At 42.9% G+C, this 26,140-nt stretch overlaps 1 protein-coding gene across 5 annotated transcripts; it reads left to right on the top strand.

Annotated features, from left to right (window-relative positions):
- The first annotated feature begins 331 nt into the window (after positions 1-331).
- On the top strand, positions 332-21,575 carry LOC121534936 (tyrosine-protein kinase BTK). 5 transcript variants are annotated; one of them, XM_041841587.2, is made up of 18 exons: positions 332-432; positions 8,674-8,840; positions 11,461-11,565; positions 12,406-12,487; positions 12,686-12,814; positions 13,277-13,335; positions 13,450-13,637; positions 14,465-14,527; positions 14,896-14,950; positions 15,277-15,353; positions 16,372-16,499; positions 18,581-18,655; positions 19,356-19,527; positions 19,845-20,064; positions 20,253-20,317; positions 20,480-20,598; positions 20,813-20,970; positions 21,208-21,575. In XM_041841587.2, exons 2-18 carry the CDS (start codon positions 8,700-8,702, stop codon positions 21,274-21,276), a joined length of 1,905 nt encoding a protein of 634 aa, XP_041697521.1. In that variant the 5' UTR covers positions 332-432; positions 8,674-8,699; the 3' UTR covers positions 21,277-21,575. The 5 variants fall into 5 exon arrangements, with proteins under 5 accessions (XP_041697521.1, XP_041697499.1, XP_041697514.1 ...); XM_041841565.2 differs by having other exon boundaries at positions 21,205-21,575; XM_041841580.2 differs by lacking the exon at positions 332-432 and adding an exon at positions 5,816-6,588 and having other exon boundaries at positions 21,205-21,575.
- Positions 21,576-26,140: the final 4,565 nt, after the last annotated feature.

The following is a 26,140-nucleotide window of genomic DNA, read 5'->3' as shown; positions in this document are numbered from 1 at the left end:
TATATATATATATGTTCCCCACACTTCTAAAACTAAAGTTGCGCCCCTGCTCAAGCTGTTTTCCTTATAATCATTGGTTCAAAAAGGCCTCAAGTAAGCTATCATTTCACACAGGCAGTCAAGTTTGAAAACAGTCTAATGCTACTGTACGGATACTGGCATGTTAATGGTTAGTTGGCCCCTCTTTTCACTTCACACCAAATCTGCCTCAGAGAGCTGATATGAAAATGAGCAGGAAGCAAAAGGGGAACTGAGTGAAGTCAATTCCTCTCACAGGGAGGGGTTTAGTCTCCCGCTGCTACACACTGTCAGTACATGGAATAAGAGCAGCCATAGCAGAGGTCTTTGTCCATGCTCCATAACCTCAATACTTCACATTATAGTCTGAAGAGAGTGGTCTGTCTATAGGCCTAGCTGAGTGTGAGAGTCAAGGTAAGTGATGATGTCTTTGGTAGCTGTTGGGGATAGATAAAAGTTATATGTAGGCTATGTATTACTGCATGCATTATATTGAAAAAAAAGAGGCTACTATTGAGTATGCAGGTCTTCATTCCTTAAGAGAGAACCAGGTGGTCATTGTAAAAGAGAGCTTGTTCTCTAAGACTTACCTGGGTAAATAAAGGTTTAAATAGATATATTGAAAAGGATAGTCAGACAGTTGACATTACCACCATATATCTTGAAATGAATTAGCAGAGTCATCAATTTGGTCTGGTTTTTTTAGGTTTGAAAGAGAGGGGACAGTATATAATGAATGATGGTAGGCTACATTGGGAGGACATTGAAAGCTCCAACAATGAAGCAAGCTTGATGTTTCTGGACTTCATATGCAAAGCAGCAACACTGTTAAACCAAATTGCTTGTTCATGCAAATGTTCTCTTAGTGATGGAAACATCATAACAAACTACAGCCTATCATTCCTAAACATCTCTAAAGTTAGTTAGCTGTTCATTGTCCAGGCTTGACTTGGACATATCGTATGTTGGATGGTTCCCAATTTTTTTTACAGACATTGCCCCCAATCCAATATGTACAATATTTGGTCAATTAATGAGTGCCAAAGAATGTTGGATAGCAGTGGAATGATTGGAAATAGAAAACAAACACTATCATGTTCATCCCTAAACTCCATTGTAACTTGTCCACTGTCCATGCTTTTACATCAATTTGACATTTACATTTCACAGTCACAGTGAATATTCAACATTAATGTCTTAATATTAATTTGATTACATATGTTGGTCTGTGCAATTTCAGCAATATCTGAAGAAAAATCCCCTACATTCTTAGTAAAAAAAAAGGTTATTTGGCCATCCCCATAGGAGAACATACAGCTATGAATATAACTACTGTTCCCTGAAGGAGGGAAAGTGGTATAACATACTATGGGGAGTCAATGACCAATCATATTCACCTGAAGAAAACTGAAATCACGCCTAACGGGCCAATGGATGCCGAGCCCGCTTTCGGAAGCCCCACCTTCCTAGCTGTAATACCAGGCCTTGCATCCATTTCCTCAATTCAGTACCATTCTTCAGCGAGCCCAAATCCCCTTATGGCGCGGGGCCAAAATATGTTATACCTTGTTCACTCCTTCAATGCAAGGGATGCCAGCGAGCATTTGGCCTCCCTTGATAAAAATAATAATAAAATAATAGCCAATCAGCATTGAGCTAAACTGAGTGAGCTCAGCTGTGAATGGTCCTGGCGCACCCAAAAAAAGTGTCAAGGGAAGCCAGTTTGGATTTGGCTTCAGACCAATCACATCACCTCAGAAGCCAAACGTCATTCACTATAAAAAAAAACTTGAATTGTTGCATCTCGTTGTGTTGTTGTCCTCCGGTGGCTAGCTAGCTAGCTACAATCGTCCCTTTCATAAATTAGCCTTGTGGTTTTACTTATTTCTCCGTACTGGCCAATGATTATAACGGCGATTCTGATCCAACCATAAATTCATACATTGAGGGCCTCCCGAGTGGCGCAGTGGTCTAAGGCACTGCATTGCAGTGCTAGCTGTGCCACTAGAGATCCTGGTTCAAGTCCAGGCTCTGTCGCAGCCGGCCGCGACCGGGAGACCCATGGGGCGACGCACAATTGGCCCAGCGTCGTCCAGGGTATGGAAGGGTTTGGCCGGCAGGGATGTTCTTGTCCCATTGCGCACTAGCGACTCCTGTGGCGGGCCGGGCACAGTGCACGCTGACTCGGTCGCCAGGTGTTTCCTCCAACACATTGGTGCGGCTGGCTTCCGGGTTAAGTGGGCACTGTGTCAAGAAGCAGTGCGGCTCGGTTGGGTTGTGTTTCGGAGGACGCACAACTCTCGACCTTCGCAGTAGTTACAAGACTGTAACTACCAATTGGGGAGAAAAATTGGGTAAAATACCCAAAAATTCATACATTGTGCCCCTGGACTGAGAGGATGGAAGTTCAACATGTAGCTAGATGTAGTATGCTAATGTTTAGTAGCTGGCCAGGCGCATCGTTGCCCATGAAAGGAAGTTAGGCTAGGAGCAAGCATTTTAGCCAGGTATCCTAGGACAACAAAAACTAAAAGTGTGTACTGTATGACAAGTAGGGTGAGTCAACACACACACACACACATAAATCAGTACCATGGACAGCCACATCATATTTAGTTTAAGTTGATTGAACTAAATAGTTTTTGGTATCTTTTAGTTGTCTCTGTATTAGACTAAGCAATGGTGCTGGAATAGTGGAGGCAGCTCCTGTTTTCTTTGCGACTTGCGGTAACTCTCAGTGGTTCTAAATCAATAGTTGTTTAGTAGTCCGAAAATGTCGGTCCAAGGCCCACCCACTTCGGAGCCAGGTCCTGACAGGCCCACACAATCAGATTGATGTGGTTTAAGCATTGTTGTGGACTTAGACCATCAAATTGGTGTGATTTTGAATTTGAGCATACACACTTCTTCAGGCACCACTACACCACTGCATAGGGCCGATGGAAAGACATCAGTCACACACAGCATGATGTTAAAGGATAAGCAGTCCATAAACTCAGACATAATAAGCCAGTAGGTCCCAATCATAAGAATACAAAAACACAAGCATTAAGCATTTCCCAATCGAAATGTATAACTATTACTTCCCATTGCAAAAAACATTTCACGTTTAGCACACAAAGTAACCGGTGACCTAAAGTTTAAAGTGGAACTGACTGTGTTTTAACTACTTTGCAGATATTAAACAAACAGACAATAATAATATCAATCAAAAATAAAAATATATCCAGTTTATGCTACAAAACCAACTTTATAAGAGGTTTTAAAAATGTGTTATATTTGACTCAACGTTCCATGACTAAGGCATTGTTGGCAGAATAGATGGATGCAGTTCAATGCATGATTAATATAATTCACCAATACATTTCTTGGAAGTCCAAAATATATTGCTATCGGGTTGTAAATCACAGCTGGATGCAGTGTTTCAGTTTCAATGACTCAATATTCTGGACAAAAACACACGAATGTAACTAAGGCTTGGAATGTCAATACAATCAAACTAGCAAGAGCAATGATCACAAGTCAGTCATTACGTGGCTAATAGGCTAGTGTATCTATTTATGTAGCAGCTAAAAACATGGAGCCTAACGTTAACTAGCTAGCTAGCTGCTAGGAGGATGTCATGCCATTGGAGGAGTGGGTGAGTGACTGACTTTTCCCCTCATATCGTTTTTCGGTGGCTATACACAGCTAGAGATGCAGGTGTCATTTGGTTAGCTAGCAAGAACTTGAACACCTGTTATACAGTAAGCATATCTGTTGTGTTCACAAATTCACTCTGGCTATCCACTCCGATTTCAGAGCACAGAACAAGTGATGAATTTACGAATGGGCAACACCTGCTGAATATGACCGGTGTCAGTACATGTAGGCAAAAAAAGTAATAGTTAGTCAAAAACGCTCTAGATAACATGTAAACAGCCTAACCATCTCTGCTACGGCGAGTAAAATGGTCAGAGTGAGGTGTTCTCTCATTTATGTTTGGAAGTAGCTAGCTAGCAAGTTAGCTTGGGTGTTTGGTTGGGACAAGCATGCATTGGCAGGCAATCTGCAGAAGGACGAGGAGGCTACAATTCCCCATCGTTTATCAGTGCAATTTTGACGGCCAACTAGCTGAAACAGTTTGAGAGGGTTTATTTTATGTTCCTTCGTTGATATTCGCTCATCTGGCTCTGGCTAGCATTAGTTGTTGATTTTGTTGATGTGCATAACTGAGTGAGAGAGAGCCTACATTTTCATGGTTGTTTGATCAATAGGACTGTAAAGTTCCAAATGTAAGAGGACTCCTGTGGTGTTTACATATCTGCAGAAATCCATTCAGGTGTATTTTGTGGCTTTTGGTCAATGCGTTCTAATGATCTAAAGTCACGCTGTTGCAACTACCTGTAAACACACAGTCCAGTTCAAAGTGAATGATGGCAGGCCCTTGTGGCAAATGGCTTGTTTGAATAAAGGTATACTGTAGCTCTGATTGGCTATAGCACACTGGTCTGTGTAGACTCCTGTCCTAGACAAGACAGATGTTTTTATTTGGTTTTATTTACTGCAGTGTCTATAAATTGTCCAAACGCGCGGCCTTTCCCACTCTATATTGCTATAGAATATTTAATTCCCCAAAATTTTAAGAATTTATGAAAACGTGAAAATGACCATCTATTGACCATCTAAGTGGTCGCTTGTCAGAAATGTTTTACAAAAGTGTCATATTCTTCCTGGGGGTGTATATGAAAATATTTTTATAAGATTTCGTGTTGGTAAAATGCTGTCAGTTCCACTTTTTATGCAACAATGTTTCACACACATAAGTTCTTTTAAAAGAGATGGCTAACAACAGCAAGCGCACTGCAGTAAAAAACACAGTTCCACTCACCAGATGATGATCATTTGAAACTTAACTTCTTGTTGAAAGTTATTCTTGAAAAGGGAGAAGCTAACAAATTAGCATCAAAAGCTAGCTAGCTAGACCGTGGGAAAACTATGGCTCACTAATGTGCAGTAACCTGTTGGCCTTCAAGAAGAAGGCAGAAGTTTCCATATGTTTTTGTAAAAACTGTCCAACTCATTAAGTCAAAATGTGATTGGTTGATTCCACTGTCACTCCAAAATGTGGCCCTAACACAGTTGAATGGCAGATGCCTTTATCTAGCTTCTGATGGCCTAGCTAGCTAGATGTATCTCCCCAGTGAGCAGCAAAGAAAAGTCCTGATTGGATCTTTTTTTCTCTTCAGTGTTAACCCTTTCCTTTCCAACAACTGAAGAGATTAAATCAGAACATCATTGAAAATAATAATAATACAATTATCGTTATTATTATAATCATTATTTTATACATTCTTAGCCCTTCTCTAAAGGCGTAGAAGGCCCATTGTTCCCCACTGTGTTTGGGTTAGTAATAATTTGTAAAGTGGCTCTATTTTTCCCTCAGCATGCATCTTTTCTAGTTCTGAAAGTCTAAAGAATCCATATGTTGTTCTGAAATATGAACACAGAAATACTGGACATTTTCAACTCTTATTATGGTGGTGATTTGATAAAATTACAATCATGGTCTTGAATTGGACTGGCATTTTTCTGGTCTGGGCCTTGACTAGGTCTCGGACCCCTTGTCCCCCTCTCGGTCTTGACTCTGTTGGTTTGTTGATACAAAAACCTTGATACAAAAACATTTCCTGTCTGATAAGTGTGTTTGTGTGTGTCGCATGTACTCTTCATAATAATACACACACACCCCCAGTGTGTGTGTGTATTATTATGAAGAGTACATGCGACACACACAAACACACTTATCAGACAGGAAACGTCCAGAGAGCATTTTTGCAAGGTTTTTGTATCAACAAACCAACACTTTCATTGGAAGAGAGTGTGTCATTGAAAAGAAGAGAAATGCGTACTGAAGTAAGTCAAAGTACTTCATAAAATGATACTGAACCAATATATGTTATTGAGCACAAAGTCTGTATTCCTCCTCCCCATTGGTTGGTAGAAATAAGAGACACATCCTCAGTGTCATTGATTGGATGCTGTGTCCCTGGCATTTTGTTGTCCCTCGTTATTGGCCAAAATTGGCACAAGGTTTGTATCAAACAAATAAATACTGTGGTGGTATGTTGCATCCTATAAGATAGTAACAGACTATGTATTATTTGTAAGATAGTAACAGACTATGTATTATTTGTATTATGACAGGGTCAAGAGAGGGACACTATGGTATGTAACTGTGACACGTTGAACCACTGTGGCACCACTGATCCTTTCAAACAAAGTCTATTTTCCTTTTACATTGTAGTGCAACACTCTTGCAACTTCCTTATAAATTCTACTGTGTCAGCCCAAGTGACTCAAACCCTTTAGAAAAAACCCTAACACTTGTGTGGCTGACAAGCTAAACACGACTGTTGTAATACAAGATAGTTTGATTGATAGGACAGCTGCAGCCAATAAAGAGAACAATTGGTACTTGCTCTACCAAGCAGCTTTAGGTCAGTGTTTTCCCCAGACTTATATCTGCATGTTAACGACCTACATTTGACATATTTTGTGGACTGTACAGTATATGCGCTTGCAGCAGAGGTAAGTGGTGTGATTATGTGTGTGTCAAAGATCATTATTTGTAACATTACGGGGAATGATAATACTGTTGTTGACATACTGCACATTATCAAAAGGAGAGCGATTACTGCAAGTCAGCTAGCTAGTGTGAAAAAAAGGTGACACTCATTGTTAGTTGGATGTGACGGTTGTCTAGTGGTGTGAAAGGAGAGGGGGTATCAGCAGCAGATGCAACCAGGAAGTGAGTAGGGTGTTTAAAATAGGCTGAGCTGAGCTGAGTGAACTTCTATCATGGAGACAGCAAGCAGAAGATTCAGCACCTTTGAATATAGCTACGGTATGAGTGGCCCATAGGAACATTGGTGAATTGGAGTTGCTCTGCCATTACAATGTCTGTGACATTGAAGTATTCCTTTTTGAGTGCTGTGTTCATTTTAGGACACTGCTTATATTAGGAGAGAACTAGAGGGTTGTGTTGATGATGCAGACAGGGAATTTATACATGGTTGTTGGACAGATTTCCTCAATTCCTCAAACACGTTGTTGATTTTGTGAATTGCATGGTAAACAGATCAAATACAGATGTCAAATACTTTGAATAATTGAGGTGTGCTTGATTTAGTTTGCCAAAGTGTGCAGTGTATCCAATGGAATAGTCCCAAAAGTGCAAACCCCAAAATACCAGTAAATCAAGAGTACCTCAAATACAAAGCATTTGATATATGTATGAATTTGGACCCAGGTCAGCTGAATGGTGAACAATGGTATTTTCATGCTTTATGTTTGACGTTATCAGTTGATCATCCTCTGTGCATTTGTGGCCTATGGGATCAGCTGAGATGACACCCCCCACCACTATCCATAGTGGAGCCATTATCCTGATCCCTAAATAATTAACAAATGTCTGTCGCTATCTCTCTCTATCTGTCAAACTTGCTCCAGTTCTGTCTGATGCTGTAACGAAACAATAGAGGCCTTGTGTGGGAGGTTCACAGCTATAATGGTGTGGTTGGCGAACCCTGCAAGGTGCAATGAGCCTCCTTGGGGTAGATACAGAGAGCATAGGATTGCTTTAGTCTCTGTGTCTTATGCTTTCAACAAAGTACGAAAGGGACCTATTTCTCCCCATATTTCATATTCGTTCAACAAAGTATTGTCACTTCAATAGAACTGCATTACCAAAAATAGAGTTTGTGGACATTTATCAAATTAAAGGGATAGTGTATGCCAGCATGCCAACAGAAATCCACATTGTTTTGCACTAAGTCAACAAACCCAAATCTTCAGTGAACTTTCCCTTTAACCATATCAGACATCGTGTGAGGGAAAAAGTGGGTCAATGTGGTATGGAACACAGAGAAGCAGGAAGAGGTCGGTAAAGGAAACAGTTGTGCCACAGCGAAGGAGGAAATACTGGCAACAAAGAGTGTCATTGACATTAGAAGGAGCGCTCATGCAAACCAGGGGTTAGTCATACACTGATACCTGCTCCGAATCGCTTCTGTTACTATCTTTTCCAAATGCTTTCAGATCTATGCTGTAGATCTATGCTGTAGTGGCACAGCGCAGAGTTCATGAAGAGTGGGTAAGTAGTTAGTAGTATAAGGACTGGGTATTAGTTGGTCTTATAGGCACAGATCTAGGATCAGCTTTACCGTCCCAAAATCCTAACCTTAACCATGAGGGGTGACAATGTGTTTCTAGAGGGCAACTTCGCCATACTCTGTTAAGCACTGTGGGAACTGGTTTCGCCCATTCACAGTTCTCAGATGTGAAAACAGCCTGGGTGCATGTGATTCGCTGTGTTTCAGGGAAACCCGTGCATACCATGAGTAAAATACATGTAGAGTACACCATTAATGACTTTCCGATGTAGAACAGTCAACCATACGTTTCCTTCAGTAGCTACGGTCTCTAGCAAGGTTTGCTACAGCACTTGATGTGTTTGAAGCCACTGGTCTGTTTATACTCCATCAGGCCTTGAATTTATGGGACCAAAATATGACTGAATGAAATAGGAAAACAGTCATAATATTTGGTACATATCATTGTCCGTTAAGTTCCATCTCTGACTGTAGCTGTAATATTAATTTGTCTTGTCTCCAGGTAGGGAGATAACATCTGATCAGACCATGTCAGACAATCCCCTGGAAGAGATCTTTATAAAACGCTCCCAGCAGAAGAAGAAGACCTCCCCTTTAAACTTCAAGGAGAGGCTGTTCATCCTCACGCCGGACAAGATCGCCTACTACGACTATGATCTGGACAAAGCGGTATGCACTCTTAGCCTGGTCCCGGATCTGGCAATGAACATAGTTGGCAAGACAGCACAAACAGATCTGGGACCAGGCTAATGTACTGTATGTTTTACATGATATACATTTACCATGACCCAACCGTCTAACTTTAAGATCAGCAGTTTAATACTATAACAATACTATAATACTACACTACATTAGCCATGCTCCCACAAATATAGACTGCAGTACCTTTTTTAACTACTGGTATTCAGTGGCGTCAGTTCAGCTAAACCTAGGGTATGGCAAAGTATACTTTTTTTTAGAAGGTTGAAGCTAATTTACTGCATTTCTACATAATTTAAAAACTCAAGAATGCTATTTTGGAGAACAGCAAAAACTAACTATAATGATCCCAGCCATTAATTATCACTGCAATATTATGTTTAAAGGTCTGTGGAACTGCGTGTAGGCTACAATATCAACCACTACTCAACCTCATCATCAATTTACTAATTTACTTGTGGAACGGCGCATACAGTGAACATGAAATAGATGCATAATGCACGCTATCAAGTCACAACAAGGCCGACTTCAAATGCCGACATCAATGTGAAAGTAACCGTTGCATATAACAGATGCCAGATAAATCCTACACATGCATTAAAATAAAAAACATAGCCTACATCAATGGACTTGCTTAGGCCTACAAATGATTCAGAACCGCTGAATGGACAGTGCCTCGGTACAGGTAGGTATAGTGGCGCTCCGTGGCGTGGTGCTGAATGGACAGCGCCTCTGTCTAGTAGCCAGCAATACAATTATTTAGTTTGTGGGCAGTTAAAAATGTTTTGGGCACAGGTAGGTAGACTACAATGCGTATATGAAAATCATAACTGACACGCAGATCTTTCAAAATGGTAGGATAAATTGTAAATTGGCACTCCACATGAAAAAGGTTGCCCAACCCCCTACTATAGGCCAGGGGTTCCCAAACTGTTTCACTCAGGCCCCCATTCCAGTATTGGGGAACATCCTGCCCCCCTCTATACATTTTGCCATGTCTAATGTGTATTGACGTGATATTTGAGTGACTCAAACATTACAACAAAATCTATGGGCTAAAAAACCTAGCAAAAAACGTTAGCTGACATGGGCTAGTTGATCTGGACATTTCTGACAAGTTATAAATAGCTCTCTAAGGCCTGCAATGACTGACATGACAAGAGGAAAACTGATGATGCACTATCCAATTTCGAAATTGCTCCTTGTGCATTCTACTATTACAACTTTCAAGAGTAAGTTGAAAGAAAAAATTATAGTGGTTTGGGAACCAGTGCATTCAGAAAGTATTCAGACCCCTTGTCTTTTTCCACATTTTGTTACATTACAGCCTTATTCTAAAATGGTTTAATTGTTTTTTTCCCTCATCAATCTATTCACAATACCCCATAATGACAAAGCAAAAACAGGTTAAAAAAATAAACTAAAATATTACATTTACATAAGTATTCAGACCCTTTACTCAGTACTTTGTTGAAGCACCTTTGGCAGCGATTACAGCCTCGAGTCTTCTTGGGTATGACGCTACAAGCTTGGCACACCTGTATTTGGGGAATTTCTCCCATTCTTCTCTGCAGATCCTCTCAAGCTCTGTCAGGTTGGATGGGGAGCGTCACGGCACAGCTATTTTCAGGTCTCTCCAGAGATGTTCAATCGGGTTCAAGTCAGGGCTCTGGCTGGGCCACTCAAGGACATTCAGAGACTTGCACCGAAGCCACTCCTGCGTTGTGTTGGCTGTGTGCTTAGGGTTGTTCTCCTGTTGGAAGGTGAACCTTCTCCCCAGTCTGAGGTCCTGAGCGCTCTGGAGCAAGTTTTCATCAAGGATCTCTCTGTACTTTGCTCCGTTAATCTTTCCCTCGATCCTAAATAGTCTTCCAGTCCCTGCCGCTGAAAAACATCCCCACAGCATGATGCTTCCACCACCATGCTTCACCGTAGGGATGGTGCCAGGTTTCCTCCAGATGTGACGCTTGTCATTCAGGCCAAAGAGTTCAATCTTGTTTCTCATGGTTTGAGAGTCCTTTAGGTGCCTTTTGGCAAACTCCAAGCGGGCTATCATGTGCGTTTTACTGAGGAGTGGCTTCCGTCTGGCCTCTCTACCATAAAGGCCTGATTGGTGGAGTGCTGCAGAGATGGTTGTCCTTCTGGAAGGTTCTCCCATCTCCATAGAGGAGCTCTGGAGCTCTGTCAGAGTGACCATCGGGTTCTTGGTCACCTCCCTGACCAAGGCCCTTCTCCCCCGATTGCTCAGTTTGGCCGGAGCTCTACGATCAATTCCTTCGACCGCATGGCTTGGTTTTTGGTAGGCGAACCCTCAACCGTCTGGCCCGTACCCCTGCATGGCATGGACTGTGCCACAAAAGTGTGCTGTTATTGTTATTTGTGGTTGTAAACACTATTTTGAGTTCATTCTATGAGGGGGGAGGTAGATCAATTTATTAAACAGTATGTGAAAATATTTGTAACTTTGGGGAGGGGGGTGCATTAAAAAAATGATACCTTGAGTTGGACCAGCCCCTCCCCCCCAGTAAATTTTGACCTGTCCCTTAGTCCTGCTGCTTTCCCCACTTACTGTAATCCCTATCCTCTGCAGAAAAAGAAGGGGTTGAAAGGCACCGTGGGCATCGATAAGATCAAGTGTGTGGGGACAGTACAGCCGGAGCCCAGTGCCCCCGCAGAGCGCCAGTACCCATTCCAGGTGAGCACCTGCTGGTCCTAGATCAGTTAACATACTGTAGCTCAGTGTCTCTTACCAATGGGACGAGCACAACCACAGATCTCAGACCTGTGGATGTTTTAGTTGACTCTTTCTTCTTCTCATGTCCTGTTACAATAAAAAGAGAAGCACTCAATCACTGTTGTTCCAGTTGAGTGACATCAGAATGTATATCCTACATATACTGTGGATGTTTAATTAAGCATATGTGGTGTGCTTCCTTTAACTCTCTGACAGTATTCTCCTGGCTTTTTGCTCAGTCTTAGTTGAGATTCCAATTAGCCCTGGGCTAAAAAGATGCAGTGTGAAAAGCCAATAGACACCATTCAGGTAGCATAGATGTGAAAGGGGATATACTATGTCTATCTCAAGAGAGAAACTCCTTTAACCAGCAGTGTAGAAATGGTTAACATGCTAAAAGAATAAGAAGTTAAACCGACTCTCTATACAGTGCAGACCGAGGTGAACTGAGGGTTTCAAAAACAGCGCAGGTGTCACCACAGTAGACATGGTGACGAAGCAGCAAATTATATTAAAGCATCTATAAAGACAGGAAATACCCAATATATTTTTATGCGATATGGGCCACAAGGCTGAGAAGCACAATAAATAAATTCCTGATTAGTTTATCTCCAAATATGTAGAAAGCAGTAACGTGGTTCACGTTCAGATCTGGGGCCAGGTTTAGGGAATAGTATTTTCATCCCTAAAATAGACACTTCTACACTATTGTATTGCTTTCAAGTGTATGGCCTTCCCTGGTACTACACTTCACCAATTACAGAAACAGCTGTGTGCCCAAACCCCCACAATTTACCACAGATAATCTACGATGAGGGCCCCCTCTACATATTCGCCAAGAGCGACGAGGTCCGAAAACAATGGATCCACCAGCTGAAGCATGGTCAGTATACAGCATCATCATACACCTAACACTAAAGTGCCCGACAAATAATAGACAAAGAGAGACGTGAGATACAAACATTTCCTAATGGCCCATAATCTACCAGCCCCATTGTCTAGTCAGATCTCGGTGTCTATGTAAATTGCCAATGTTGATCCAATGTAAATGTCATCCCACTTTCTGTGCCCCCTTGTTAAGTGATGCGCTTCAACAAGGACCTGATGCAGAAGTACCACCCGTGCTTCTGGATGGACGGCATGTGGCAGTGCTGCCAGCAGGAAGTCAAGCAAGCCATGGGCTGCAGGGTGCTGGAGGCCAAGAATGTAGGTCAGTGATGTGGTGGGAAAGCCTCCCATAAAACTGTTCGGTAAAAACAGAATGTGTTCTCTACCAGTTTATGTAATGAGGAAGTAAATGGGAACATTTTACTTAAGCCTGCGGGTATAATGCACCATGATGCGGTTATATGCATCACAGAACCATATATTGAAATTAACCTCAGTATATGGCTCTGATGCATTGTAAAACATGTCTTATGCATGTATGACCCCCGTTTAATGTCATATAATCATCTCATAATGACCCAGACTAATACCAGCCATTTTTAATCAGTATAAATGTTGATACCTAGAGAGACATGCTTACAACAATGTAAAGCTTGTACCTGCAGGCTTTAAGTAAAGTGATAACAAGTAGATGAGGAAATAACTACTATAGGTACAGTAACTGCAGACAAGCATCATCTGTAGTCACAGAGAACAAAACTTGAAGATTCCCTTTCCTTTATAGGGCTTTCAAATACTTGTCGGAGGCCGTCCAGAAAACCACTTCCGCCTACGCCAGAAGAGGTCAGTCTTAAATGTTCTCCTTACACTTAAATCCAGTTACAGTATCTCTACTGCTGATTGATACAGGAAGGATATATGAACTGTCTTTCTCAATTTTGTCTCCCATTTTGTCAGGAGAAACCTTTGAGGCCTTTACCTCCGCAGCCTCCCGAGCAGCCTGCGCTCTCTGCAGGCATGACGGTGGTCGCTGAGTATGAGTACACGCCTTCCACACCCCAGGATCTGGAGCTGAGGAAGGATGAGGAGTACACCATTCTGGAGATGTCTGATGCCAACTGGTGGAGGGCCAGGGACAAATACGGGTCAGAGAGGAGATTGCAAAGACACAGATGCGGGAAAGGGTTGTGCGTGCACGCAATGCATGTAGTATGTGTATGTGTGTAGGTGCTCAAAAGTTGGTTGTTTTACCTGGTTGTAATCTGGTTATGTGACAGAAAACCCGATTTCAACAGGAAAATTATACCATTATGATGTAGAATGACAAATGTTACCTGCTGTGTGTGTGTGCTGGAAGAGCACTTCTAAAACATAACACAATATAGCCCTATCACCAAGAAGCACAAGAAAACCACATTAAAAAGCCCTAACCAACCCTTGGCCCGGTAACTAAGCAATACCACACTCCCAAGAATAGAGTTGAGGACTGGTGAGATGATCAGTAGATCTAGGTTAAGGGGTATTGTCATTTTAAAGTCACTGATGCATTCAAACTGTTTGCATGATATATGTGCTGTTTTAGCATTTTAACATGCTACATTTTCATGATGCAAAATAGTTCAAATCTGTGTAAAAATGTACAGTAAAACTCATTTTAATCTGGCAGTGTGATTTAATTTGACATTTTCCTTCACCAGATGTTCAAATGTGCGTCATAAAAAGGCACCATTTATACATTACTGAGTTTACTAAACTCAGTTAAATAATCCTATGTATATAATGCATATTGTTGAGGAAAAGTGTTAAATTGAATCACACAGCTAGATTATAATTTGGATTAAAATTCTACGTTTACGGTATGTTTTGCACAGATGTGAACTGTTTTGCAGCATGAAGATGTCACCCTATGTCTTTAATCTACTAAATGCATATTGATTTATCAGGAGATTTTCTGTGTGGCCTTCATTTGCAGGAAGGAGGGATACATTCCCAGTAACTATGTTGTGGAGGCTGGAAATGAACTGGAAAGGTTTGAGTGAGTATGGAATTATCTTGCTGTTAAACATTGCATTAACATGATAGGATTAAATCTGAAACCCTAAACCTCTCTAATCTTGTGGGAACCAAAGAATGAGGAACCAAGTCACCTAACCTTCCGAACACATGAAATCCCTGCACCAGGGCCGTGTTCAGTAGGAGCGCTCAACAGAAAACGTTAGATATTTTTTTCAACTTATCGGACAAATCGAGGTGGTCCCTCCCAGTTTTCTTCCATTTAGTGCCTAATTAACATGACTCAGCAGAATACTGCCTCATGGGACCTGCTTTAATACCCGTTGCTATGAGGTCAGGTCAACCATAGTGGGTTTAAAGCATGCACTTTTCACCTTCTCTATTTCCCAGCTGGTACTGCAAGAGCATGAACCGCAGCCAGGCAGAGAATCTGTTGAAGACCGAGGTAATGCCAATGAAAAAACAGTTGTCATACTGTTCTTCTCCTATGCTTACACCAGCCACACAAGAGCATACACTGCATTTGAAATAATTGAGGATAACATAAACAAGTTAATTTCATTGTGGTCCTCTGAGCTGTGGTCTTTCTACTGTAGCTATCAGGGCACCAATCTTCCTTGTGGCATCATCTGTAAAATAGCTTAGAATGACAAAACATTGCTATTGAATACTGATGCTGCTGAACGACCGAGCAATACTACTTCTGCTTTGTATGTATCTCCTCTAATTGAGGTTTGTGACTAAAACATGTATAATGTTGTATTTTCCAAGAACAAAGATGGTGGTTTCTTAGTACGAGACTCAAGCAAAGCTGGGAAGTACACCGTTTCTGTGTTCACCAAGGGCGGGTGAGTTTATTTTCCCTTTCCCTTTCATTGAGGGCAGACAGACCGTGTACTGTGTACAGCATGCTAAATGGCACCCTATTCCCTTTATAGTCCACTACCTTTGACCTGGGGTGCCATTTGGGACGCATCCTGTGTGTAGGTCTATCCACTAGCCAAAACTGTGAATGCGTCCAAAATGGTACGCTATTCTCTATGTAGTGCACTACTTTTGACCATAGGGCTCTGGTCAAAAGTAGTGCACTACATAGGAATTGGATGCAATGTCATATGCAGACCATGAATGGACAGTCAAGAGAAGAACTGCTCAGCAGTAGATAATGAAAGCGGAAACAGTCGCCTGCAGAGGAAGAGAGATGTAAACCAGGATTATTCTTTCTGCACTACCTTTTCATAGGTCTTAGCCTGCGTCCTAAATGGCTGATGGGCTCTGGTCAAAAGTATCACACTATATGGGGCAGGGGTATTCAAATCTGGAATACTGCAGGTTTTCTTTTTTACCTGATACAGCTGGTGTCCCAGGTCTAAATCAGTCCCTGACTAGAGGGGAAGAATGAGAAAAGGCAGTGGAACTGGCTTCGAGCTCCAGATTTGAATTTGAGGGATATAGGGAATAGGGTGCCATTTGGGATGCAACCAAGGTGTCGGTGAACTGAGCACCTTGTTGTTACTTTTATATTCTCAGCCCATGAAAAGAAACTCATTTTTTTAAGGGACATTACACTCCAAAATCAAAGATTCAGCTCTATACCATAATCCAAAATGAACAGAAGAGATAAGAACTATGTAATTTCTAGATTTGCAGTGCTTATCTTTTACATTCATTTGGGGTTGAGGCATATAGCTAGATCTACACAACTGATGGCGTGGGATGTGGAATCATCTTGACATTAGGCTACTTTTGAGGTCTGAAAACATCTGACAAACCTTGATTTTGGAGTGTTATGTCTATCCATTTAACACAACCTAGTAACTCTACTCAATCAAACCAAACCTAACTCTATTCACTGTTCCCCATTAGGGAGACTGCAGGTAGTTGCAGACACTACAACATTTGCACCACCCAACAAGGCCAGTTCTACTTGGCAGAGAAGCACCATTTCAGCAGCATCCCAGACCTCATTAACTACCACCAGCACAATGCAGCAGGTACAACTCCAACTTTTGCAGAATTGTCCAATTTACCAGAAATCCTGGTTGGAGGATTCCAGATTTCCTTTCTATCCTCTACTGATTCAGGGAATCTTCCACCTGGGATTTCTGGAAAACCAGGACATTTTGGGAAACTAATCGGAAACACATCACTTCATATGCATCTGTGTAACAGTACAGGTTCATCATAATGTACCTTCAGAAAGTATCCATACCCCTTACAGCCTGAATTCAATATGGATTCAATATATATTTTTTCTCACCCATCTAAACACAATACATCATAATGACAAAGTGAAAACATGTTTTTAGAATTTTTAGCACATTTATTGAAAATTAAATACTGAAATATCTCATTTACATAAGTATTCACACCCCTGAGTCAATACGTTGTAGAAGCACCTTTGGCAGAAATTACAGGCTTTCTGGGTAAGTCTCTAAGAGCGTTCCATACCTAGATTGTGCAACATTTGCCCATTATTCTTTTAAAAATTCTGCAAGCTCTGGCCTCCCGAGTGGTGCAGCGGTCTAAGGCACTATAGACCCAGGTTCGATCCCAGGCTGTGTTACAGCCGGCCGTGACCAGGAGACCCATGAAACGGCGCACAATTGGCCCAGTGTCGTCCGGGTTAGGGAAGGGTTTGGCCGGCCGGGATTTCCTTGTCCCATCGCGCTCTAGCGACTCCTTGTGGCAGGCCGGGCATCAGCAAGCTGACATTGGTCGCCAGCTGGATGATGTTTCCTCCGACACATTGGTGTGGCTGGCTTCCGGGTTAAGCGAGCAGTGTGTCAAGAAGCAGTGCGGCTTGGCAGGGTTGTGTTTCGGAGGACGGATGGCTCTTGACCTTCGCCTCTCCCGAATCCGTAGGGGAGTTGCAGCGATGGGACAAGACTGTAACTACCAATTGGATATCAAGAAAAAGGGTAAAAGTACAAAAATAATCTTCAAGCTCTGTCAAATTGGTTCTTGATCCTTGCCGTAGATTTAAGTCAACATTTGAACTCGGCCACTCAGGAACATTCACTCTTCTTGGTAAACAACTCCAGTGTAGATTTGGCCTTGTGTTTTAGGTTATTGTCCTGCTGATGGTGGAAAGCAGACAACCAGGTTTTCCTCTAGGATTTTGCCTGTGCTTACCTCCATTCCGTTTCTTTTTTTATCCTGAAAAACTCCCCAGTCCTTAACGATTACAAGCATACCCATAACATGATGCAGCCACCGCTATGCTTGAAAATATGGAGAGTGATACTCAGTAATGTCATGTATTGGATTTTCCCCAAACATAACACTTAATATTCAGGACAAAAAGTTAATTGCTTTGCCACATTCTTTGCATTACTTTAGTGCCTTGTTGCAAATAGGATGCATGTTTTGGAATATGTTTATTATGTACAGGCTTCCTTCTTTTCACTCCGTCAATTAGGATAGTATTGTGGAGTAACTACACTGTTGTTGATCCATCCTCAGTTTTCACAGCCGTTAAACTCTTTAACTGTTTTAAAGTCACCATTGGCCTCATGGTGAAATCCCTGAGTGGTTTTCTTCCTCTCCAGCAACTGAGTTAGGAAGGATGCCTGTATCTTTGTAGTGACTGGGTGTATGGATACACCATCCAAAGTGTAATTAATAACTTCACCATGATCAAAGGGATATTCAATGTCTGCAATAGGTGCCCTTCTTTGCGAGGCATTGGAAAAGCTCCCTGGTCTTTGTGGTTGAATCTGTGTTTGAAATACACTGCTCGACTGAGGGACCTTACAGATAATTGTATGTGTGGGGTACAAAGATGAGGTAGTCATTCAAAAATCATGTTAAACACTATTATGCAACTTATGTGACTTGTTAAGCAAATATTTACTCCTGAACTTTAAGCTTTTCATTTTATAATTAATTAGTAAACATTTCAAAGAAACAATTTCACTTTGATATTATGGGGTATTGTGTGTAGGCCAGTGACAAAAAAAATCTCAATTTAATCAATTTTAAATTCAGGCTGTAACACAACAAAATGTGGAAAAAGTCAAGGGGTGTGAATACTTTCTGAAGGCACTATATTGTCCATCATCTCCCATTCCAGGTATGGTCAGCAGGCTGAAATACATTGTGTCAAGTCGTGCACAAAATGCCCCTTCCACAGCAGGGCTTGGGTATGGTGAGTGTGTTCTTTAAATACATTCCTATTGAGAGGGAATTATCTTTATAGCCTGGTGGTCCGGTCTGTTTGTGTTTTGGCAGGCCGAAGATATATAACTGTACAACTTGACAACAATAAAATAGTTGGCTATGGCACATACAGTGTGGGACCAGGCTAGTTGTCAGGGTTGAGTGTAGAGGTGGTGTAGAATCAGGCGCAGGACACACAGAGGTTTCGAACAGCGTCTTTAGTAAAGTCCAAAAAACGAGCCACACACGGCAACAGGCTACATGCGACTTTACGCACAACAGTAAAGTAAGCTAAGGCGCACAAAGTGCGGAACTCTCTCTCAAAACACAAAAGTCAGAGAGAACAGAATAAACGAACTAACACACAACGTGACGAGGAACAATTACACACAACACCTGACCAAACACAAGAGAACTAAATAGGACGCCTAATTAAACACTAATAAGGAACAGGTGTAGCAAAACAGACAAAACCAATCAAACATAGAAACATAGAACGGTGGCAGCTAGTACTCCGGAGACGACGACCGCCGAAGCCTGCCCGAACAAGGAGAAGGAGCAGCCTCGGCCGAAACCGTGACACTAGTGCAGTAACATAAACAGTTATGACTGATTTTGAGAACGCTAGCTGTAGCTACTAACTTGATTACGTTGTAAATGTTCCTTCAATTTGTTGTTTCATCCTGCAGGGGTATGGGAAATTGACCCACGCCACCTCACCTTCATCAAGGAGCTGGGCAACGGGCAGTTTGGAGTGGTGAAGTATGGGAAGTGGCAGGGCCAGCATGACGTGGCCATCAAGATGATCAAGGAGGGCTCCATGTCGGAAGACGACTTCATAGAGGAGGCCAAAGTCATGATGTAAGCACAGCTCTCTCTATCTCACAGGGATGCAGTCAGTGGACTAAGGGGTCAAATGTACTGAATGAGTGCCCAATTCCAAATCAACCCCTAGCTCCTCCTACTGTAGGCACTTATGTTGATCCGAAAGGACTGGGAATATACATTCAGAGCCATAGATAGAGATATATCCAGAGGTACAATATACTGTATATATGGTAACACCTCCACCTTATCCTCTGCTGAAAGTCTCACCATATAGGGCAACAGTGTTGCTCAGTTTAACCCACATAGGCCTACAACACATGTTCAACCTCGTCTCTTTTCGCTTGAACCAGGAAGCTCCGCCACGAGAACTTGGTTCAGCTGTATGGCGTGTGCACCAAACAAAGGCCCATCTACATTGTCACAGAGTTCCTCTCCAACGGCTGCCTGCTCAGCTACCTGCGGGAAGGCCTAAAGCAGCACATGTCCCCTATCCAGCTCCTGGAAATGTGTAAGGACGTCACAGAGGGCATGGCCTACCTGGAGGCTCAGCAGTACATCCACAGAGACCTGGTAAGAGATGTACTTATAAGATATGAGTCAAATAGCCTGGGTTTTGCAGTTTGAACTTTTGGGACTATTCCACTGACTCCATTCATTTCAAACTAAATCAGCAGGTTTGATACTGATTTGGTACTGTACTATACTATACTACACTATACAATACTGGGCTCAAATAACAAATACTGTGTTCTTCTCAGGCAGCCAGAAACTGCTTGGTAGATACCAATGGGACCATTAAAGTCACTGACTTTGGACTGTCAAGGTAAAGGCTGAATGTTGTGCTTGATTCTGGCAGCTTTTACAAATAATCACACACTGCAGAAATACTTGACCAATAAATCAAATCTACAGTTGATTCTTACAGCAATATTATGTAATTCGAGCTACTTCTATGACAAATTGACAACTCTCCCTGTTATTTCAGGTATGTCCTGGATGATGAGTACACCAGCTCTGCAGGGTCCAAGTTCCCTGTGCGCTGGTCGCCTCCTGAGGTCCTGCTCTTCTGTAAATTCAGCAGCAAGTCCGACATCTGGGCTTATGGTTAGTAAAGGCCACCTATCTTAGCCGGGTCCCAGATCTGTTTGTGCTGTCTTGTCAACTCTGTATGGTCATTATAACACCAATGAACATAGGACTTAGCTAGAGCACACAGATCTGGGAACAGGCTACACCTATCCAGTCTTTATTCACTAACTATTTTATTCCTCTGCTGATAATTGAATACATATTGACAAGGTTACCTCGCTCTCCACAGGGGTCTTAATGTGGGAGGTCTACACCTTGGGAAAGCTGCCCTACGAACGGTTAAACAACAATGAGATAGTGGACCAGGTGTCCCGAGGCCATCGTCTCTATCGCCCCCAGCTGGCCAATGACAGAGTCTTCGCCATCATGACCAGCTGTTGGCTGGATGTACGTACAGTATAAAGTAGCCAGAATAATGCCTGGTCCCAGATCTGTGAATTCTGTCTTGCCAACTTTTATGGTCATTGTCAAGCCAAACAGCACAGTTCTGGGATAAGGCTAGCTATGTGGGGGTCAAAGATAATTGTCAGAGAAATGGACATAAATGTCAGCTTGACAACTTGTAATCTAATTGTTTGCCCCACCCTCATGTATTGTATCTCCTCTTGCGTTGACTGGCAGAAGGCAGACGAGAGACCCACCTTTCAGGAGCTGTCGGTGACTGTTCAGGACTTGCTGTATGAGCTCCAGTAGATCCAACCACCACATTCTGAGATTGAAACACAGTTCACAGACTCATCCCTCTGGCAGATACACTTCCTCATGCAGAGAAGACTGAAGTCTTCATCGCCTCAGGGCCTCATCCATTCTGGGCATCATCCATTGGAGAAGTAGATCAAACTGTTAAAGAAGTCCTGTGAGAGAGCTGAGAGATGCTTTATGGTTGAACATGGGACTCCCATGATGAACTCCAGTAGATAAATAAAATATTTTCATTTTAGTCATTTAGCAGACGCTCTTATCCAGAGCGACTTACAGTTAGTGAGTGCATACATTGTTTTTTTCCCATACTGGCCCCCCGTGGGAATCAAACTCACAACCCTGGCGTTGCAAGCGCCATGCTCTACCAATTGAGCTACACAGGACTATTATTTGAGGAATGTAACCGTTGGTAATTGAGAACATGCTAGATATTAAATGTTTTTCCTTATTTATTTATTATGTTTTCCTTTATTACTATCATTGGTAAACTGCATTCAATAAAATATATTAAATAGGACTATCTGTTTCTGTAAGATGTCATATTTCTTTTCTGTCTATCCACTGAAATGTATACTAAATAGAAATACCTTTTATCAACTGAAAATGTAGTTATGTGGTTTTATTAAATTATTGAGAAAGAACAGTAGCCTACCTTGCTGTGTCTGAGCCCCAGTATCTCAGAGAAACATAATGCACATAATGACAATATGGATAGTCAGAAAGGGCGATTCAGTATCTGAGATCAAGTTGATAAAGCTTGATAAAATGTATTAGGCACGTCTTTTTTGTAGGACCCACATCCAATGAAATGTACTGTTATTGGGTGCACGCAGTCTGGTATGATTTTCGCGGGAACTTTGTTGAGGAGAGGGATTTTTGAAATCGTTGAGAAACAAACAAACTTTACTCGGTGTGGCGGAGGTTCGGCACGGCCGTGGTGTGAATGGGTCAGAGATGGTAAGAGATAGTGATGGAGAGGAAAGGGAAGCAAGTATGGAACATAGTGGTACAAATAAAGGAGGGAGTAAGAAAGAGAAAAAGAAAGCGGGAGAGAAAGGGAGTAGGGGTATGAAGGGGAGCGAGAGTTCTATGGAGGTAGAGAGGAGGCGGAAAAGGACGTTTGAGGAGAGCAACCTAGATTCCAACGATAGTGGAAGTTCGGAGGCAGAAAGTGCAGAGGAAGGGCAAGATAAGACACGAGAGGAACATGGAGGTGAGGAGGAGCATAAAGTGATTATGAAGTTTAGGGAGGAAGGGGGAGTTGGGGTGATGAGTCTGATAAGGTTGACGGCTGTGATAAAAGAGTTGATTGGGGACAATGTTAATGCTAAAGTGTTAAGAGATGGGAGCTTGTTGGTGTTCTGTAAGGACATGGCGCAGGGGGGAAAAGCTATCAGAGTGAAGCAAATAGGGAAGTGTAAGGTGGAGTCGAGCAACTGGTCTGACCAAGTAGGGAAGCAGTGGAGTAAAGGGGTGATAACAGGAGTGCCTGTGAGTGTTAGCACTAAAGAGATAAGGGAAAATTTGAGAGGAGGCGTTCTAGTGAATGCAGAAAGATTGCAAGCAACAAGGGGTGGAGATAGGGTAGATAGCACATCTATTCTGTTCAATTTTAAGGACCGGGTAATGCCGAATAAGGTAACAATAGGATATATGTGAGGGCTTATGTACCGAAGCCTTTAAGATGTTATAAATGCCAGAGGTTTGGGCATGTGGCAACAGCCTGTAAAGAGAAAAAGAGGTGCCAGGTGTGGAGGGGAGCATGAGTATGGGAAGTGTGGAGATGGTGTACAACCAAAGTGCTGCAGCTGTGGGGGTGCTCATAGTGTGGCATGTAGTGGGTGTGAGGCAATGAAGCAGGCAGTGGAGGTGCAACAAGTGAGAGTGGAGAGAAGGGTATCATATGCTGAGGCAGTGAGGGTGGTCCAGGAGAGAAGGGTGTCATATGCTGAGGCAGTGAGGGTGGTCCAGGTCCAGGGAGATACAGGTTCAAGGGAGAGATGGGTAGGAGCATCTAGACCAGGGATTACGGGGCAGGTGGGCAGCGATATGGTATACATAGAAAATAGAAAGCTGCTGTTTATAGCAGGAGCTATCAATAGCACCGATAAAGTAGAGTCTAAAACGGAGAGGATTAAACTAATAGTGAAAGCTGCTGGGAGACATTTGAGTGACAGGGTTGACATGGGAAGAGGTTCGAGATGACCTCAATCAGCCGATGGTGGAGTCATGTATTACTGGATCTTAGTGGGCAAAGTGGGATCAATTTCAGGAGCTGAGTGAGCAGGTGATGTCTCGGGCGGATATGACAGGGGATGTAGATAGTATGAATAACTGGGTGAGAACAGCGTTAGTGGGGGCAGCTACTGAGGCTATACCTAAGAGTTCAGGGAGGAGGAGGAGGAAAGCAGTCCCATGGTGGACGGAGGAATGTGGGGCAATGGTGAGGATTAGGAACAGGGCATTTAGAGAACTGAAAAGGACGCATAATTTCCAACATCTGATTCAATATAAGCAGGCCTAGGCCATGGTGAGGAGAACTATCCGTCAGGTAAAGAGGTCATGTTGGCATCGGTACTGTGACACCATTGGAAGGGCGACACCTGTGGGAGAATTGTGGGGGATGATTAAGAGGATGAGTGGGATCAGAAGGGAGTGGGATTATCCAGTGTTGACGAGTGGGGAGGATGTGGCAGTAACAGATGAGGAGAAAGCAGAGATGATGGTCAAAGCATTTGTTCAAGTGCATAGCTCAGCAAATCTGTCAGAGGAGGGGCAGAGGGGGAGAGAGAACACGAGAGAGGAGCATCCTGGAGTGCTGGAAAGGAGGGAGGATGTAAATGACGCGTTGAGTGCACCATTTACCAGGGCAGAGGTGAAAAGAGCAATAGGTAAGGGAGGGTTAACTTCAACTGGGAAAGATGAGGTGTGCTATGTTATGTTGGCCCATCTTAGTGATGAGGCACTGGATAAGGTATTGGTGTTGTACAACAGAGTGTGGGAGGAGGGGAAACTACCAGGCAGTTGGAAGCAGAGCATATGAGCGGAGTGGAGCGGGAGCGAGCGTGGAGCGTGAGCGGACGGATTTTGAACAGAGCGCAGAGCGGCATTTTTAAAAGGACGGAGCGTCGCCCTATGTCCCGCTCCAATTTCGCTCGCTCACACCACGAGTCTGAAGCATGCTCAAGCCTGACCCAGAATCCATCTGTTTAATTTAATTTGTGTCGTCCATGAATTTGTATTTTATAGAGCGAGAGGAGCAGCAGCAGCAACAAGAGAAAAGGGTTGAGGAATTCAAAAGTTTATTCACTGCACGCAAAGGCCCAACCATAACAAGGGAGAGAAAAAGAGAGCTGGATGTAGCATTTTTTTGAAATGATTTTCATGGACTATGAACCGCTGAGTAAAGGAGAACGCGAAGGGATGCAACACTTCGCCAGCGCAGCTCAACCGGGCTACACTCCCCCAAGAAACTATGATAAATCAGTACTTTACTTTGTCAAATTTACATCTGAGATGCCCCATTCACATGCTTCAGCTGGCGATCAAAAACGCCGTTAACAAGCACGACAACCTTAATAGGCTGTTAGTGAAAGTCGGGCACCTGGTGAAAAGTGTACGCAAGAGCACAGAGGAAACCGACCAATTAGGTGTCCGCCCCACAAATGCCTGCGCCATTCGATGGAGCAGCCAGCTGCGGATGATTCAGTCGTTCATCCGGTTGTTCCAAAAAAGACCCGTTATGGTAAAACAAACTCAAGTCTAATGTTGCTAACATCACCCTGAATCAAGTACGGCAGCTGACGCACCTTGTCAGTGTGCTGACACCACTAGCAGACCTCACAGACAAAATGCAGAAGGAGCTGGGGAACCTGGGGATGATCCTCCCTGCTGTCACAGAAATCAAATCCCTGCTCACCGATTACACTCACGCTGCACTTCCAATGGGCATCGCTGCTTTTGCAGAAACATTGGCAAACAACGTGTCAATTCGCTATGGAATATACTATACTGATTAACATCTCATTTTAGCGTCAGTGTTAGATCCCCGTTTCAAGACAGAATGGATAATCCGAGATGAGTCTGTATGCAACAAATTCGGGGAGATAAAGTAAGGCTGTGGTTTAAGCTAAAAGTGAAATACATGCAGATTTTGTTCCTTTTTTGGAGTGAGCGGGGGGCGATTTGAGTGGAGCGCGATGCAAACTGCGTTGAGCGCTGAGCGATAATGAGCGGACTGGCCTGATGTGGCTTTGAGCGGGGGGAGCGGAGGGGTGAACAGCTCCGTGAGCGAGGAGCTGAGATTCTCACCGCTCCACTCCGCTCATATGCTCTGGTTGGAAGGAGGCAGTAGTGGTACCAATCCGGAAGCCCGGGAAGGATCCAACGAAGCCAACAAGCTATCAGCCAATAGCTTTAACATCACATGTATGTAAGATTATAGAACGTATGATCACGGAGAGGCTAACTTACTTCCCGGAGAGCAGAGGGCTAGTAACGCCACATCAGAGTGGGTTCAGGAAGGGTAGGGGAACTATGGATCCAGTGCTCTGCTTAGAAGCAGAGGTCAGGAAGGCTCAGGTGAACAAGGAGACTGTTGTAGCTGTCTTTTTTGATGTGGAGAAAGGAGTTGTTAATCAAGCTAGATATTATGGGGGTAGGAGGAAGACTGTACAACTGGATAAAGGATTTCCTGTTTGGAAGATCTATCCAGGTGAGGGTGGGGAAATCTTTATCAGGCAGCTACTTGGTGGATAATGGTACACCGCAGGGGAGCGTGATTAGTCCTCTGTTGTTCTCAATCATGATCAATGATGTTTACTCTCAAGTACAGCCGGATATAGGGAGGTCGTTA

This window comes from Coregonus clupeaformis, chromosome 2 (genome assembly GCF_020615455.1).
Source record: "Coregonus clupeaformis isolate EN_2021a chromosome 2, ASM2061545v1, whole genome shotgun sequence".
NCBI classification, from domain to species: Eukaryota; Metazoa; Chordata; class Actinopteri; order Salmoniformes; family Salmonidae; genus Coregonus; species Coregonus clupeaformis.
This window is presented reverse-complemented; position numbering and strand designations above follow the sequence as displayed.